General features: G+C 43.3%; 1 protein-coding gene across 2 annotated transcripts in view; it reads right to left on the bottom strand.

The window, feature by feature from the left end:
- The window catches only part of MAGI1 (membrane associated guanylate kinase, WW and PDZ domain containing 1), a 285,249-nt gene that overhangs the window by 19,168 nt on the left and 246,885 nt on the right, over window positions 1-19,196 (bottom strand). Inside the window, exons 13-17 of one of the 2 annotated variants that reach the window (XM_027892425.1) lie at window positions 16,782-16,813; window positions 10,531-10,747; window positions 4,561-4,638; window positions 1,781-1,872; window positions 668-860 (exon numbers count right to left, since the gene is read on the bottom strand). In XM_027892425.1, the coding sequence (XP_027748226.1) occupies window positions 668-860; window positions 1,781-1,872; window positions 4,561-4,638; window positions 10,531-10,747; window positions 16,782-16,813 (612 nt within the window). The remainder of the gene's footprint in view (window positions 1-667; window positions 861-1,780; window positions 1,873-4,560; window positions 4,639-10,530; window positions 10,748-16,781; window positions 16,814-19,196) is intronic. The other variant, XM_027892426.1, reaches the window with a different exon arrangement.

Consider the following 19,196-nt stretch of genomic DNA (forward strand, 5'->3'; position numbering starts at 1 on the left):
ACCTCTCTAGACCTGAGCAATATGGTCTAGTGGAAGGTGCCCATGGCAGAAGAGTTGGAACTGGATGATCCTTGAGGTCCCTTCCAACCCAAAGCATTCTATGACTCTGATAACAAAAGTGCACAGCTGCACCACCAGGACCAACAGTGTTTACAGTTTTCCATCCTGCAGTTAGTTGACTACATGTTGAAGTTTCCCCTGATCCTGGGGCAGCAGCCACCACACACCACTGCCCTCCCTTCCTCTCCTGTGGACTCTACAGCTTTTTTCCCTCACTCCCAGTTTAAAGGTGACTATCAGGCAGCACGTTTATTTCAGGAAGTAAACAGAAAACACAGGCAGTCAGCCACAGTGCTGCTGCTGTATAAGTCAAACTAAAAACGATATGCTGCAACCAAACAGTTCCCCATTTTATCCAAAACCTTCACAGAGACCAGGAAATCCAACTGAGACTGAGAGAGTCTTGACTGCAAAAAAAAAAACACCTGAAGTTTATTTGATCAAGAACAAAAAAGACTAAAGACAGGCAAAAGAGTAAGAACAACAACACATCCCCTGAGTTTTCCCAGTACTACAAGGAGAAGTTTTTTTTCCCTTTAAACCATTTGCTGAACAGATGGGAGCCTGGCAAGAAAATCTAGCCCTGCAGAGCGACACTGCAGCCTACCTGTGTAAACCACTTTGCGCCTGACGGTCAGATTGACATGACCTTGTTTGGCTGCCTGTTGCATAAGCTGGACGACAAGCTGGTGTGATTTCCCGACAACGGGCGTCCCATCCACACAGATCAGTTCATCACCCGATCTCAGGCGGCCGTCAGCATCAGCAGCACCCAGCGGTACAATGTGACCGATGTAAATCTGTCGAATTAGCAGAGGAAGAGAGATAAATGAGAACCAGCCCAACAGCCAGCTGGAAGCAAGGGGCACTTGTAGTTAGACCCAATTTAGTAGGGACATGAAATTGTTGACAACTGTCTGCTGGTCAGGAAAGTTGCTCCTGTGAAAGCAGCTCTATGTGAATGCATCCACACCATGGAATTGTAATAAATTGACATCTTGTTTCTTTAGGCAGTCCATTCACTCTAATGACAGACAGCCTTGGGAAACTCACTCAACCAGAGAATGACCAGACAGGAAGATGGTTAAAAGCACTGAGGGTCTTGTCAGGAAAGTTGAGATTGAGTTACTCTTTCAGTTGCCTCTAGGGTTTACAAGTTTGGCACTGCTCGCCTGTCCACCAACTCAGTCTTGGTTTATCATCAGTGAGTTCTGTGAAGTTACTTTAACATGAGATGAATTCATGAACTCTCTTCCCATAAATGAGCAAAATAATTTTGGCAGGGAAAAAACGTGGAAATTCACGCTGCCACTACCTAGCTGTGACTTGGGCAGCAAGTGAAAGGACAACACCTCCCACAGGCACTGGATTTATGGCAAAGAAGTTGAGTGAATTTGAGAGGAGGATGGAGCAAGTAGAGAACCTGGCATTCTAAGATCAAAATACTTGCAAATCTGACCAGGACATCCTTTTCTCAGTATCCAGGCAATTTTAGACTTATGTGTTTTCGTCTGGTTTACAACAAAAGTAGAAGGAGAAAACAAACCCATTTCTGTTATGGAATTCTGGAGGTTTTTTTGAAGGGAGGGTGGGGAGGAGTTGCAGGATATATATAGTCAACTAGTTACTTTAACAGTAATGCTACAGCTCAGTTCTGCACATCTATACATGCTACTGTCGTGATTCTGAAAGATGTTGTGAGTTAAAACATGATACTCACAGGTTCTCCAGGCTCATTTCCACCTAGAATCCTAAATCCAAAACCAGTTTCCTTTCTCCATAGAAAGATATCTTGCTCTTGGTAATCTGGAACTGAAGGGAGAGAAGAAAAATTGTAATGTTTTTATCAAAAAAACTACACCTTTATACCCAAATCAGAACTACTAGGATGTATGTATAGGGGGATCTGCTACTGAATTTTAACCTTCAAAAAGGTGGTCTTGAATTTTCAGACAATATCACAAACACAATTTTATATACTAAAGGATTATTATTTCCATCACTACTAAAAATTATGCAGTGGTTTCTACTTTCTAGGTGTCTAACTGTGACTTCCATTTGTTTATCACTATAATATCTCCTTCTGTCAATATTAGCATCATTACCCAGAGCAAGAGCTTCTTCCAAATCATCAATAAATAAATGTGTACAACAGAGAATTACTCTGCCAGAAACAATACAGCTGTCTCCTCTTTCACACGAGACAAAAGAGCCACTTGTTATGACTTCTGCTGTTTAATTAACTTTCCCAAGCATAGTTTTCTGTCTTTCTACTAACACTGCTTTAAATAACAATGGGACAGATCCCCAGTTGTTGTAAATCAGAAGAGCTCCACTCAAAACAATGCAGCTCTCCTGACTCTCACTTGCTTGACAACAGGCTCTGCAAAACCACTGAAGAGATAAAACAAGCTGGAAATATAAAAAAGCCCAACCTCACCTACTCATTAGTATGGAACACCAGCAAGGTTTTTACAATGAATATTACATACAGTGAAGTACTAACCTTGAAGCGCGGTTGAACAGTAATGTTTTATATTAACTTACTCATGCTTGCTTTCATCCCTTTTTAAAAAATGCAAAACTAATTGCTAACATTAAATCATATCAGAAGACAACTTCAGGTTCATTTAATATTTATTGGATAGTATCTGTAACATTGACTAATTTTGCAATGATCCCCTCCCAAAATTTATAATTAATGATAATAAAAAGCTGTTCCATTACCAGCCAGCTGCCTATATTTTCAGTAAAGAAACCAAAGTATATCGTTCAGGAATCTGATTTAAATAACTGCCTACTCAGACACAGGATGCAGCACATTTAATGAAATATCATCTAGTTTTCTATATCTATGAGCAGGTTCTTTTCCACTGACATCAGTGAGTTTCAGATTGGGCCCTAATTGCATTTTACACTGCCTGTGCCTATTGTGCAAAAATTTGGGTCTAGTCTTGTGCTTTTCAGTGTTAAGACTTCTGGTTAGCTCTCATGGTCTCTCTTCAATGATTCAAGAGGATTAAAATATAATATGAACTGAAGATCCGGGAATACTAAAAATTAAATGAATAGGTGGGCGGTAAGGTACAGATGTCTGCTTTGATATTTTCATTTAAACTGGCTTTATATAGAATCTTTTCACACTTTAATTACCTGCAGTTATAAACTAAGCTTAAGACCCATGCCCTTACTGAAATAACTGGAGAATAATTTTTGTCCAGACACAATTACAGAGCAGTCGGGTGATGAACACACTGGGCGCCTGCGTGGCTCATCTGTTCTGGCTGAAGGCAGCTCTCCACCCTACAGACGTGTGGCACAACAGCAGAATTCAGACCACGAATTAATTGGTGTTTGTCACTGCCTTCAGCGAGGGGAGCGTGACGGGCAGACACTCTCGGAAGTGTCTCTCCAGCCCCTCGCAGGCTATTTTGGCAAAGGCTGGCCCCAGCCAATTAATAGCGCGTGTTGGATCTGTCAGAGGTAAAGTGGCTTCTGCAGAGAGCTTCAGCAGAGCCCATTTCCTCAGCATCTCTCACCACCTTCCCATTTGTCAGCTCTCCAGTCTCACTGAACGATGCCGTATGTCCCTGGTTTGGGTACCAGCAAGACAATTAATGCTGCTGGAGGGAACAGCAAGCCCGGCCGGACCGGCAGCGTCAAACCAAAGCAACAACAAAAGTCTATCCCCCAAAGAAGCCAGTTCATTCATGTAACGCTCCTTCCACTGGAAGGATTACAGAGAGGTGGAACACAGATATGACAGACATACAGACAAAACACATTTACACATACAGACCAAGCAAAACTCCTTTTACCACTTTTTGCTCCGGCTCTGCAGTACAGTGATTCACTGGCACAGCCCAGAACACCCATCCACCTCTGTGCTTCAGCGCAGATGAGGTGGGACCCCCCCGAGGTCCCATACTGGAAAATTATTTTTGGTTCTCCCATTATTCATTAGCACTTCAGAGGAACCACCTTCCCTACTTAAAGGGAAAAATGATGGTGCTCCAACTCTGCTGAAAATGAATGAAAAATGGCCTCTAGGAGTCATTCATTGCAATCCTGAACCTTGACTGATCTCAAGCCTGTCTGACTCTGATAAAACAAGTGTATAGCCCAAATGGCTAAAATTTGCCAGTCTGCTCGTCTGAAATGAAGGCAGAGCACTGGGAGAACATTGCAAAAGCGGTAAGAAGAGCTCTGCTGGGGCCATGAGGAGGAATGGAAGGAGAGGTGAGGGACGCAGCCCCGACGATGAGCCACGTGGGCAAAGTCATGAAGGAAACAGGACCATGATACGCCCACCCCACCACTGCCCACGAGATCTGCCGCCAGCCAGGACACAGTAAAGCGAAGACTTTGCACCTTGGTGGCTAACCTTGGCGTATGGTCCTGCCAGACTCCCTTGGTGATGAAGAGCCCCCCGCCACAGAGCAGCAATGACACCAAAACAAGACATCACAAGACACAGATACATTCCCAGCACAGTCTTACATTCTCCAAAACTCGTGGAATTGATTTCTCTCTCTCTCTCACCCTTGCTCAGTCCAGTTGCAGGCGAAGGTGACATAGCTGTAATATTAATTTTACAATTTTGCAAAGCTTAACGTATCTGCTTTCTTGTTAGTTCATTTAAGTAATTGTGACTTTATGGATCGTGTTAGGCTTTCATGCATAATTTGTTAAGGTTATAGCTACTATGGATTATGACATACTAAATTTCACATCTATCTGCACATGACTGTGCACATGTGAATATATAATAAACACACATGAATTTATATGTTTATGCACATGCATGCAGGTATATTTAGACAACCTCTTTTTTCTCCTCAGAGGCAAAATTTCTTTAAGAACACCTTAAATAGACTTTGCTACAAAAAAAAAATTAACTTTCATGACACAGTTAGTTTTCCAAATGTAAATATCTTTTCCTAATGTTAAAAGAAATTCTAATGATGTGGTGATGAACAATGAACACAGTGTCTAATTAGAGGTAATTTTAATCAAACTTTCCTGTACAAACTTTAACAATTATCTTACATGTTATGTAAAAGAAAAATCTGCCCAATGTGACATCAGTTTCAACACAAGATGGATTCAAGAATGATCAGTATGAGTTTGCTTTAGTCACTGGCTCATTTGAGCAGCAGCACTTTCAGTGACTCATAGCTTGGCAAAGTATAAAAGGTTTAAGGCCCAGATTCAGCAAAGTGTATAAGAACAAGTCTGAAATAAAGAGTGAACAGTCTCACTGAAGCTGTTGGAGAGTTTCAGAGTTGACAAGTCCTGCGATTTAGCCATAAAAATCTCAGGAGGTTCCTACACTACCCCAATACAGGAGAATTCCAGGGGTTTTTTGCCTTCTCCTTTTAACCAATCCTTCTGGTGGCATGAGAAGCTTTTGAAAGACGGCTTCAGCACACTCTTGACAAGATGACCATGCTCTGCCAGTGAGGTTTGGGGAGGGTGTGATGCCTTGAGTGATGTCATGGAGCCTGCCCATGACCCCGCTCCCTCCCTCCCTCCCTCCGCTGCTCACACGTGCTGTGAGTACTAGGAGTACTACGGTCCTTTTTAGCAAGACTTTCCCTAAGGGCATGGACACATCTGTGTGCCCAAGAGTATGACTGTAACTGTTTGTCTACTATTAATATAATAAAAGGACATAACCCTACCAAAGGGCTTTTATTAACCATCATCTTGAAAGTCAGCCTGATCAGAAGGCGGCTGCAATTTCTGGAGAGTGTTTTTCTTTTCTATTTTAGGGAGAAAGTACCTAATGTTTGTATCATTGTGCAAATATTTTTAATTCTATGTAATTGCTGGTGAGTGAACACTACACACCGGGGTCAAGACTTGTTTGTATTATTTTAATTAGATTTGAGGAGAGAAAAATCCTACCAAACAAATTATGTGCCTGAAAATAAAATTCAAATATTAATGATAACTTAGAATATTTTAAAAGCTTTAAAAATTATCTATCATGTTCTGCTTTACTTTTAATTAAATGCTTAAGCCCTTCAAAGGGATTCATTAACACATCTGCAATTCAGATTAATTCATTTTGTCACTGCTGTTTTGACAGATGGCCATATGTAGGATACGGTATTTTGCAAAGCAATCAGGCCACATGAGAAAAATTTGACAACAGATTGCGTTAATCTTAAAGGAAGTTTAATAATACATTGAAAAATAAAAAGCATATTATAAAAATATATTTCAATAAAACAGTGAGAGGCTTTTAGAATTGCGGCTCTCTGCTAAGCCATTCAATTGCTGTTCCTCTCACTGAGTGCTCTTCGTGTATGTCATTCCCGGATCCTGGAACAGCTTCAGCTTTTAAACCTTGAGGGTTTGTCCTTCTCTCTGATTCATGTACACAACTCCCACGAGCAGCAATGAGTTACCCTTAACGAGGAGCTCAGGCAGCTAAAACTTAGCACCAGCAAAGAGTGCATTTGTTATCGCCACCAAAATGATCTGTTTTCACATTCGCTCAGCACAAAGCTGGCTATTCTCAAATGTCCTAATCCAGCAAAGACTGGCAACTCTGGGCCAGATTGCAGCAGAGCATTTGAGCTCAGCCTTAGCCTTAAAGCATCCCCAGTCCCCGTTGGGTTTACAGCTTGAAAATAAGCTTCCTTGGACCGGAGCCAAAGCACTCAGCACCTCGCAGGGCTGATCCCCTCACCCTGGGGAGCTGCACGTGAAGGAACTTTAACCCATATTTGTGGAATAAAGTTGCAGTTCTCATCTGCTGCCACTCAGCCAGTGTACAGACACAGTGATGGAGCCATTGCTTAGCTCTGCGTTATAATTCTGGCTTAATTTTTCTTATTTTTATTTTTCTTCTCCTAAACAGGTAACATCTGTGGCTCTCCCCTGCAGAATTAGAGTGCTTCCTGATATTAAGATGCATTGGGTAAATAAAAAAAAAACACCACACGCTTTTAACACAATTATGGGTTAGCTGGTGCTTTTGAACATAATTCTGCTCTACCAATGGCTTCAGTGAGATAGGTCACATAAGGCAAACACAGTCCTTTTTAATGAAATACTGATCCAAAGACAACTCAGATAGAAAAAGAATGCATTTTACCAATTCTGAAAAATTAAAATGTTGCTTGTGCTTCCCATGTCTACATTCTTATTATTAATGTTAGTAACAGTGGGATGCACTCCCAGAGAAAAAGGCAGTAGGTGTTCATTATGGATTCAGCACTTCTTAGAAATATCCTGGAGACGACAAATTCATATATTGAATAAAACCTACTTATATTATTATTTTTAGATGAAAAAAATCTGTCTGGGCTGGGGCTAATGAATTCATCTTCTTGTGTCAGCTGCACTTGAAAAATTGCACTATGTTCTCTTTATATTCAACAATTTCACAAATGGGAAAAAATAAAACACTTAAGATGATCTAATGCTCTAAAATTCTGTGCTTTTAAAATTCATCATACACTTCAGCACAAAGGGTTGTTGCTGTTTTTCAGTCCACTTGTTGAGGGTTCAAAACCCTGCCTCTCAAAAGAACATTTCACAATCCTTTTCTGGCTTTTTGAAATTTAAGGTCAGCAATCAACAGAGAGCAAGCCCTGGCCTGGGTATCTGGGAGAGCTGAGCTGGGCCTTCTCGGGGAGTGGGGGATTTCAGCACCCACGAAATGCCCAGTTACTGGATGTATCAGCCACCCTCAGCACTGGCACTAGGGTGGCATCCTCCTGCTGTACATTAGGCATTCACTCAGTTCTGCTCACACTTTCATCAGAAGATTGCAGAGAGAGTCTCGTCTAGAACCCAGAGCTATGGATGTCACGGGAGATGCTAACCTCAGACCCAAAGCCAAAGGGAATGAGTGCTCAAGTGAAGAAGGAAGCAATGATATCACTGTATCTCCACCAGCCAAAGGTGGCACAGGGGTTAAACTGAACTGCAGCTGGGTACAAACACAAAGAACAGCACCTGTGGAGCAGACAGAGAGCGAAACTGGAGTGCCCAGGGAATGGTTTCTCCCACCACACACTCTGGTGCTCCGTGTCAGCAGAGCTCTCTGTGAGTGATCAGAGAGCCACAGAGTTGGTGCTTGGGTAACACTGGAAACTGAGTCTCAAAGGGATGACTCAGGTTCATAACGAAGGGAAAGAAACACGGTGCCCCCCGCAAGCTCCCAGGGCAGCAGACCCAGGTTTCAGCTGAGAACCACAGCCTCCATTTATGAGACTGGTGAGAACTGAGGGAAGGAGAAGGAGCTGACCATGGATCTCTGAATAAAACCACTAGTCACACTATGGGATCAGACCATGCCAGGAGACAGAGTATGTCCAACTCCATTTTTCACTTATCTTTTCCGTTTTTCTTCACATTTCATTAGGCGCAGCAAAGCGATGTCACTAGCTAAGAATGCAGGTTAATCCCCAGGGAATGTGCTTCACTCCAGCTTAGGGTTGGAAATTCATAGGCTCTTGGACACTTCAGGTGGCACGACTTTACAAGGAGACATGACCATATCACACTTTGCCCACTCTTCCAAAACCTTCTACCTACGAAATCAAGAAACCTCAGAAAACACCTTCCTGGAAAGGAAGGGCATGGGGATGAAAAGGCGATAGAAAAGCACCAATGTTCAAACTGCAAGTCTCATCTGGCAGAAGAGGCAGGAGACAAAGACTGAAGCAGTAGAAGAGGATCAACACCACTACGGAGATGCTGGACCACGGAAAGGTGAGACAGGGAAGCTGAAGGGGTGTAGCAGATCTCAGTCTAGCAACAGGCCCAGCAGTGAGGATTGTGGCACAGGGAAAGATGGGGTGTGGAAAACCAGCTGGCCAAGAGACAGTGAAACATCCTCTTGAAGGGCTCTATTCACATACAAGGATAAAACTTGTACAAGATAACTGCAGCCATCGAGGAAAGAGGGAGGATTTAATACATGGGGTTAGAAGCGGACACAGAAGGGCAACTGCCTGCCTGTGCACTTCAGGATTTCTCCAGCTCAGTCTTGGGTTTTATCAGGAAAGACAGGCAGGAGTTAAGGCTGCTAGGAGTTAAGGCTGCTAGGAGTTAAGGCTGCTAAGCTGATACTAATGACTAATTAGAAGGAGTTAAACAGTTAATTAGAAATTAGCTAAGTAGCTGCAGGGGGTCAGAGGCAATGCCAGCACAGCGCCAATGGGAACCACGCGAGCTGAGCACTGGCAATGCCAGTGCCATGGAACAGCCTCGGCCTTGTCCACTAGCTCAGGAGAAGGAGGAGCTCTGCCCACAGCTCTGCAGAGCTGAATAGTCACCATCCCTCAGCTCTTGCCTTTTTTTCCTGTTTCAGTAAGCTGTTCATACAAGTTCTGTCACTGCACTCACAGATCAGCATGACCTGGCCCAAGAGCCTGCAGGGTCGGCACACCTAAACCCTGGGAAGGGGTGGGAAGGGAAGCAGTGCACAGAAGCTGAGACACCTACAAACTGCATTGCTGAGACATTCAATCCAAAGAGATGAATCTTCAGCCAAGAAACTGTGACTCATGATTTAATTTTTCCAAGACATAAGACTTCAAAGTGATTCGTTTGGTCAGAAAAAAACAGTCCTTCCACTTTTCATTCCGAGGTAACATTCATTTCATACTGGTTTTACCAATTTCCAGTTAGCACATTAAAGTCCAGCTGCAGGTAATACTCTCACAGAATGAAGACTTTGAAACTCCCTTTTCTGTAACTAAAGCTACTATTGCCTTTCAAGATGAACCTAATACTCTAACTCTCAAAGAAGCTTTTACAAATTTGATCATCTTCAGCAGTGCAATTAAAGCAAAGCCAATGTGTTTATTCTGTTTGCAGAGAAGAAGCTGACTGAAACCATATTTATAGTCTTGGAACAGAGTCAAAACCCTGCTGAACTATTAGCCAAGTACGCAGATTATTAATTGCCATAAAAGCCACTTACAATATGCATTTGATATCTGTATTGCTAAAGTGTCCACTCTGGTCAAAGTAAAATGGCTCAGCTGGATTTTCTCCTCCCCGGGGTGAGGCTGAAAAGCATCTGATATGAATTTCAGCAAACTAATTACTTCCCTTCCTCACTGAAATTCCTATGCAGATCAGACAATGAGTTTTAACATCAAAAAAGAGTTTAGGATCTAGATAACAAACTTGGAAATTCTCCTTTGGCCTAATTCAAAAGCAAAAAAAAAAAAAACATAGGGGAAAAGACGGTCTTTAATTTTAAAGGGATTTTTCATATCAAGCTTTATGTGCCCTTTCCTAGGCATGATCTAAATTCAGTCCTCACCAGAGAGGAGACCGCAGCTCTACCAAGTAGCCACCACTGACAGGCACCGAACTAACCAACCGAAGCCTTACATTTTCAACAGAAATCTGAAAGATTTCCTTGCAAAGAAAATACACAGGCAGCAGCTGCCAGAGCCGTAGCCCTTAGCAACCACACCTGCTTCATATACTCACGTCGGCTTTCATACATGCTCCTGGACTGGGCCCAGATTTTGAACGGATCTGGCTTCTTCTGCCCAGAGGTGTCCGGCTGGTCCGCAGGCGGTGCCTCCGCGGCGCTGTAGTCCGGCAGCACCTGCGTGCTGTGCACGGGGGACGCGGTGTGCCCGCTGCGGTGGCTGGAGACGCTGTGCTGGGAACTGTTTTGGCTGTCTTTCCTTTCAAGTGGTTGCTGTAAGGAAGGAAAGTGAGTGGAGAGAGAGAGAGAGAGAGAGAGAGAGAGAGAGAGAGAGAGAACAGACGGTTATTGGTCTTTGAGTGGGTGTTTGCCATCAATTTTTCTCCCTTCTTTGATCGGGGTTTCTGCACGCACATAAGTAAATATATAAATTATGGTTTTGCTGCTAGTTAATGCTGGATACAGTTAAATTCCTCGATGACAGATTTTGATAGGCAGACTGACAGAAAGAGACTTGCAAAACAAAGTCACTTATCATAAAAAATATGCATTTTTCCATCTCATATATAAGACAGATCCAAATCTCACTAGAGGTTACTAGTTTCAGTGCACTTGTTTTTTCCTGCATTAAGGTAGAAAAACTCATCAACCTTCTACTCAGATAACATTATGGTCTAACTTGACCCTGAAAGAAAAAGTAAAAACTACCAGATTTTGCTGTGAAAACTCAAACTGTCCCTCCGAATCAGATTCAAGCACAGACCTTACTATGCAAGATCACTTTTCCTCTGCAGCTCTTTCAAGCCCCCACACCACAAATCGCTGGACAACATCCCTTTGATGGCTCTGCTTCCCAGAGCATCCACAGGATTCCTGCAGACCTTCACAAATGTGAAAATGTCTATTTGCAGTTTGGTTTCCCTGTTTTAATTGAGTATATTAAAACAGGAAAAAATGTGTCTGTCTAAATTCAGGGCTTACTCCAAAGCAGTATGTCAAGAGTTCTGCCTGTTCACTATTTAGCTAAGCAGGGTACACAGTTCTTAATTCAAACTCACAACAGCATGCTGAAATGAAGCACGAGTCACATCTGCAGTGCCAGAATTTGTACTACTCGACATGCAGAAAAATCTGCCCCCGACAAGAGCTCCCCAAACTGTTCAGCAAATGCTTTTCAAAGCTCTTTTAAGATGACCTTGGGTTGACATCAAGGTTCAGTCCAATCTCCCACCTGCTCTGACACAGGGAACTGTGTATGGAAAAATAGGTTGTTTTTCCTACTTCCACTATTTCCTGGCTAAAAGGGGTCAGTCCCTGGCACCAAGAAACCTCAGAGAGAAATTTACCTGACAGAGGATACCTGAAAACATTGCAACAGAAGTCTCTCCTTTCAGGGACTTCTTTACTGCAAACCAAGCAGGGCAGACAAACCAACCAAACACAGAGCAGAGCAGCACAGAGGGCTGATGTGCCCACAGGTCTGGGGACTCCTTGCTTCACTCTGAATAGGGAACCCCTGGCAGCCAATGTTCCATCATAGGAGGGTTGAATTAATTACAGAGGAGAAAGTCACCATACAAAGCGCCCCCTTTCTGAGTCTTGAAAAAATCCCAACAGATTATATTATTGTTAAGTTGCACATAGTTCAGGTTTACACTGGAAAAAAACCCAAACATTTCCAACAGCCCAAATGACTTTGACCTCTCAGTCTTGCATTCAAGTTGTTGATCCACTACCAGTATCTTTTAAAGGACAGACTAGATCTTTCAAAAGATCAACTAGAATATGAAATTGCCTTTGTCCTTTAAAGCAATTTTGAACAAAGCATACCTGCTGTGATTACTCATCTCCAGACTTTCAAATACAAATATCTGAAACAATTTCCAACATTCTAAGCTTTTAAAGTGGTAAATGAAGCTAATTCACACACAGCCTTTCAGTTTTTAAATTAAGCCATTTTAAAACAGCTATGCTGGGGATAATCACTCCTTTGTAACTTGGAAAAAAATACAGAAACATTTTACATCTCTCAGTCCAGCCATCTGGATTGGTTTGTTTGTTTGGCCAAACTACTAAAATAACTACAAGCATCCTGTGAAACTTCAGGCCAATCTCACTGGAAATAGCTGGGTTACAGAATGTGGAGTACAGGGACTGAAGTGTGAAGCTTTATTCAGCCTCTGGAGAAACAGTGAGAACTCTCTGAAAACTTTCTGATTTAAAAAGAAACAAAGTTCCAACTTCAGAAAGTGCTCTCACTTTGTGATATGAAAGGTTTAAATTTTAAACAAACTATGAATTCCGTTTCGTATTTGGGTTGCAAATGGAAGTGTCAGCACATCTCAAGCAAAACCATCTCTAATGAAACTACAGTTTCAATTGCAAATACACAGACATTTTTCAAGAAATAAGGGAAAAATTCTTCAGAGGGAAAGTTGTCTTCCCAAAAAATAACTCCTTTAAAAAGCCTGAAACATCTCTGTTTAGGAGTTTAAGAGGGGACCAGAAAAAGGGGAACTCAACCACAGTAATAATGCATATATGTAATTAAATTAATTCAAGACAATATTTATTGACTTTCACATCACCAGAGGAGGCCAAAAAGGTTTGGGGCCAAAATTCTTTCCACATGTTGTAGCAGCTTCAGCACATCATCCCTATGAGGAATTACAGGGGTCTGACCATCCTGGTCACTGCATCACCCCTCCCATGGGGACTTCTCAGGTAAAGAAGTTCGTGTCCTGGTGCAAGTGGAACTTTCCCAAGAGAGATGAGCATAATGCCAGTGAAAGGATGGGTTCTCCACCTCCTGTCAGGGGCAGGCTGTGCAGAGGAATTGCATTTTTGGCTGCAATTCAGCTATGCTGACAATGTATTTATTTAAAGCCAAAACAAAAAAATTAGATTTTTTTGAAGAGCCTAGCACTTTCTGCCCCCTGCAGTGATCTTGTCTTCTGATGATCTAGCTGCAGATTTTGTGCTCTAGAGCATTTTGGAGAAACTGGTCCTGGTAGTGAAGCAAACTGAGCTGGAAATGGGAATCTTTGCCCCCTTGTGGAGTATTCTGATGCAAGCAACAAGGAAAAAAAAAAAAAAAAGAAAAAAAAAGGAAAAAAAGTTTGGTTTTATCTATGTTATAAAACGATAATTCCAGAGGAAATTTATATACTAGACAACTTGCACACTGAAAAAGTTATTTCCTTGGCCATTCAATGCAAAAATATTATCCATTTTCATCTAAAAAAGAATCAATGGGAAACTGAAAACAAGTGAGCAGCAGAGAGAACTGCTGGGAGCATATCTTTGGTGGGGGAATAGAGAATAAAGAACTTGGAAATGTCCAGTCCCATGTATGGCCACAAAGGGTTTCTTTTACTAATTTGGCTCTTTCCCCAAGGTTGAAAAGTTCTCCTTAAAATTTGAGAAGTGTAAAGCTCATCAGAAGATACACACGGACTGAGAAATACAGCCCAAGAAAACTGAGCAGGAAAAAAATACTCTGAGGTTGCATCATAGCCCCAGCAAACCTCTCCGAGGGGCTAAAACACCTCCCCACAGCCAGGCAGCACCAAAAACCCTGAAGATGGCCTTTTGGGAATTGGGAATTGGGGCTGGCAGCTAAAAATAGGACTTGCTTGAGAGAGAGCAGCTGCTGGCAGAAAGTTGGGAAGGTGTCTGAACTTTGGGAAAGGACAGGAGGTAACAAGAGAGGGCTCATCTCTTGAGCAAAGCAGAAGAGGACAGACACCTGAGTCGTGACTTCCCTGATGCAGCAGAAGAAACGAAGAATAAGGACAAGTTAAGATCAAGCCCACTGCTCCCTGCCAGGATGTACATTGCCCCCTGGCTGCAGCTCATTTATTAAACAAGTAATGCTGGAAAACCATTCCCACTGCAGGGGAAATGGGAGCATGTTCTCCCTCAGCCCCACGGGCAGCTGTGCAGTGCTGGGGACAGCCCCTGGCACAGGCTCCACCAGCAGCACCTACATTCACCCCTTCGCTTGCCAGTGCAGCAGCAAACTGGGAGTCCCTGGGATTCAGCGCATCCATGGGAAACACTGGCACAGAGTTCAGTGAGATGGTGTCCCAGCCCGGGAGTGTGACAGTGGGGCAGGCCTGGCTCTCACCTGCCATGAGGGGATCTTCATGGCCAAGAGGATCAGGTTGGGCTCCCCTCACCCTTCAGGTGAGCAGCACCCCTTCAACAAACCGAGGATGGACAGTGTTTGCTACATCACCACTTCCCCACTTTTGACCATCGCCTTGGCCATGTGAGCTCTGGAGTTCGTGTAAATCCACCCCAGAGAGCCTCGGGGACAATTCCCTCCTCTGCACACGGATGCCCCGATGCACTTTGCTCCAGGTTTCCGTGCTCAACCCTTGCGTGTCACCAACGCCTGGGGATGAAGAAGTGGCTGCACCGGCTCAGCTGAGCTCTCGGCTCTGCCCTCCGAGGAGTGTTCGGTCATTAAAGCTGCCACACAATGCGGCAGACCACAACATCGCTGCTAATTGCTGCTGCCAACGATCCCCTGTGCAGGCAGGGGGAACAGGAGGCTCTGCTCTTTGTGAATCCTGTGCTTTAGAGGCAACAGCACCGCCTAGGACCACAGGAAAAATTACTGAAGGGACCCTAGAGCAAAGTGTGAGGGCTCAGGAGAGGCATGCGAGGGAACAGAACTGCTTTCCCAAGGCTGACAGGCTCCTCAAAGCAAGCAGTAAGGAGAAATCTGCTGTTGCACAGCTACACCTGTTTGTAAGCAGCCTCTTTGTTCACCAAGGCAGGATTAGCCTGACATGGATTTAGATGCTGCTCAGATTTTTACGGTGCACAGCTGTCAACCAGAGAGGTGTCTGACACAGCACGATCCCACTTCACCCGATGCCAAATGTGCGTGTGGCAGAGCGGGAGCCTCCAGGCTGTGGAAAGACCAAGACTCATTGATTAGGGCTGGTTTAATGACAGAAGTCGGGAGTCTGGATCGCGTGCAGCCAATCCTGCTCTGACCAGGGCAAGAAGTGGAGGCAGAGAACAGAAATGTGCCAGACACGTATGTATTTTACACACTCGCTTCTGTTTTTCCAAAGGCTGGAATAATCCCCGGGTGTGACAGCAACGAGCACGCAGGGTCTGACAGGACTGTGATTTGCGAGGGAGCACACTCCGCACTTCTGCCTCCCAACATTAATGCGAGCTGACAATGGTAGAGGCCTGGGCTCACATGACTTTAATCAGCGCTGCCCTAAGCCATCAGAATCACATTAATTATTTCAGGGCTTTCTTTTTGGATGAACAGGGAGCTTGTATTAAAAGCAAGAGCCTTCTGCTCAGCCTCTTCGTGAACCTCTTGCCCAGGTCTGTGAGGTGGGCTGTGCCCAGCTGCAGGTTTTGGCACCCACTGGGGACTGTCGGTGAAGTTTCACACCATCTTACAACACAGTAAACACCTCACTCGCTCTGCTTCCCCAAAGCTCCTGGGAGAGAATTCTGTCTTTCCCTCACTCTCAACAGATAACTGCAAACTTTCAGGCTTTAAGTATTTCATTTCCTTTAAAAATAAAACATTTCTTTTTGTTGCATACAAATAGCACATTAATTTCTCCCATAATATCATGCATGGAGCTTTAGAGATACTTTAGATCACGGCTTCCGTGCCGCTAGCTAACGTGTCATCCAGGTAACAGCTTTACATGAAAATAAGATAAGAGGGGACAAGAAAATACTGTTCTATTGTTGCTTTTTTTAAAAAATAAGGAATCTCACACCTGCAGCACAGTCCTGCTCAGTACAAAAATGCCTCCAGAGCAAGCACCCAGACAGCTGACTGTATTCCCTGGGAACTGTAATCATGCTCCGTTCATGCTTTGTCTCTCTTGACAAGGTGCATGCTTTCCCATTCCGTTAATAATTCAGCCAAGGGTACTCAAGAAAACTCAGGGAGCTAATGGAAAAGGTTGGTGCTTATGAGCACCCGACAGGAATTGCTATCTGGCAAGAAGGTGGAGCCTCCCATCTTTCCAAAAGGAAACAATAGCTGTTTTTTTCGGTAAGTTAAACGACAGAGAAGCTCATCTGTCAGGGAAGTGGATCTGTAAACCTAAGGCTTTATTTGCAAACAAGTCCCCCTTCCGTACTGCATTCCTCTCTCATCTCCCCATGCAGCAGGAGCCGTGCAAGGTAATCACGGTTGCAACAGAAAGACAACTTAAAACAATCAAGACCCACAAAGCAAAGAAGCCAAACTCGTGCCTTTCCCCTTCAGAGCAGACAAACAGACAAAAAATAGTAGCTGAAAAGTGCTTACCGACTTTGGGCTCTTCTTTGGGACCGGCAGTCCTGAAAAATGGCAACAAGGGAAAAATAAACATTAGCATTAAAGGTTACCTTCCCTTAAAGAAAAATCCCTAGGTGTATCATCCGAACGTAGCCATCTGCAGAGTTATGTCAGCTTTCGCTCTCGCATCGGAGTTACCAGTCTGTTCATATCGAATCAAAGCACAGGGAGAGGGAGAGCGAGCGAGAGACGGGAGCGGGGGGAGAGCTCTATCTGCATTAGCTATGCTGACTTGTGCTGCAGCAGCCGGGAGGCTGGGAGAGAAACCCACAGCCCTCAGCGGCTGCCGAAACCCAGCGCTCGGGCAGAATCTCAAATGCTCCCCTGGATTACGGGAGACTTAGCTCACAATTAAGCCGAGGCTCTTTCCTCCTGACGCGATCGGCTCGGCGATTTTATCGGACCAATCGCGGAGGTGCAGGGCAAACAGGTTGATTTTTTAAAAAAGTATTTCTCCAGAAATCGATTTTTGAACAGGAAAACGGGCACGGGCTTGAGCCAAGATGTGCGGGGCTGGGCAAAGGAAAACAAAAGCATGAGGAAGAATAAGCTTTTATCCCTAAAAATGTGAATATTACTGAGAAAACACGTTTTCCTTCCTTTCCATCCTCAGTGTAAATCTTTGAAGCCAGAGGTTTTATCTGTTAGCAACAATTTCAGAGAGCTGTGGCTTGAGAACAAGCACTACTCATGTCTTGACCCCTGGGGGGGAAGCTCGGGAGCTTGGAGAAGGGGAGTTTACACAGGTTGCAGTTGATGTAAAGGAAGAAACAACTGGGAGGGCACCAGGGAAGGTTTTTTCAAGGACAATTTTGCATTTTGAAGCAGCCTCTTACTCGCTCTGTAATGAGCAAGACAACTCAAGAGAGATTTCAATCAACTACTTGTGCATATAGCCCAGTTGCCAGCAGCAAGGAAACACTTGTCCAGGGGTTAACCTCTAAATGCAGGAAAAGCTCTTTCTTGTGCCTTTTGCAAGAATGCCCAAGACCTCCCTTTTCTGTAACTGTTGGAAGAGAGGAAAACTCCCCATATTTTGCTCTGTGTGACACTCCAGAAACAAACATAAACCTAAACATAGATTACATTGCACATTAAGTGCTCAGCAATTCAGATGTTTGAAATCTGCTTTTGTCTTTAGCATGTGATTTATGTGGCATTTATGCCGCATTACGTTTTTGACTTTATGCATTTTGTTTATTCTAAAACCCATGCCCTCATCTAACTTTTACACAGAGAATAAGTGAAGCAAGTGAATTACAGATCTGTCTAGGAAGATGCCTATTTTAAGGTAATTTGGGAGATGTTAGTTCTGAATAGGGAAGATTCACAATTAAAAATAATAAACAGAGCTCACTTTGCTGTTGCTCTCAGACTGGAATGCATACTGCAACGAGGATTTAAAATGAAATATTTTCAAGCTTTTGAGGAATATCTGTGCTCTGCATGTCACTGATGCATTCTCAGCCAATAGCTGATATCCCTCCAGGCACTGATTGATCGACGGACAATGAAACATCAAAACTGTTTGAACGAAACAATCAAGACTGCAGCTTCATTTTTGCTGACAGGGACTGTGTTTATATAATACACTTAAAGAGGAAAGCACTAATAATGTTCATGGCAAGTCCCATTTTTAACAGGCATCATTTATCACAGAGATAAACACACAGATTCTCTTCTCTCTCTACCTCCTTCCACATGCATGCACACACGTTTACTCTCCCTTTCCAAGAGATGCTCTTTCCTATTAAATCAATAGCTAGAACAGATCCTCGTGCACACAGGCACCCCTAACACACCAGCATGAGACAGAAAAGATATTACAGCAATTTAAATGCTCCCTTCAAAATAAAAACTGGAAATGCAGCTGGGTTGTTGGTTCATATTGTATCAGAATTCAGTTTATTGCATCACAAACATTAAACGTTAAAATTTAATAAGTATGAACTACTGAACAAACCTTTCCTTTAAATGTGTCAGTAATTTTGTCTGTTCTGACCCCAAAGAGATGGAAAATAGTTGAAAAATAATGGAAAACACGTCAAGACCATTGTTTGGCGAGTGTATCTTACAGTGTCACTGCTCTGTGCCAGACTTTGCTGCAGAACAAGCAATAAATGACTTTTCACCTAAATAAGTGACTGCAGAACACGTTAACAAATGTCTGTAGTTTTTCATGGGACAAGTTTATAGTCAGGGGAATAACCTGCCTGCACATTTCCCTGTGAAAATGTTATTTATTCATCTAATTAGGGTCTCATTTCAGAACTCCAGCTCTTGACGCAGCAGGCCAAATGAGCAAATGATAGGTATAATGGGTAGTTTTCATGCTCAGATGATGGAATGGATACAGTATTTAACAGCGATGAACACGAAGAGCTT

This window comes from Empidonax traillii, unplaced genomic scaffold (assembly GCF_003031625.1).
Source record: "Empidonax traillii isolate 1590-97213 ecotype Southwest subspecies unplaced genomic scaffold, ASM303162v1 scaffold351:size1117198, whole genome shotgun sequence".
Taxonomy (NCBI): domain Eukaryota; kingdom Metazoa; phylum Chordata; class Aves; order Passeriformes; family Tyrannidae; genus Empidonax; species Empidonax traillii.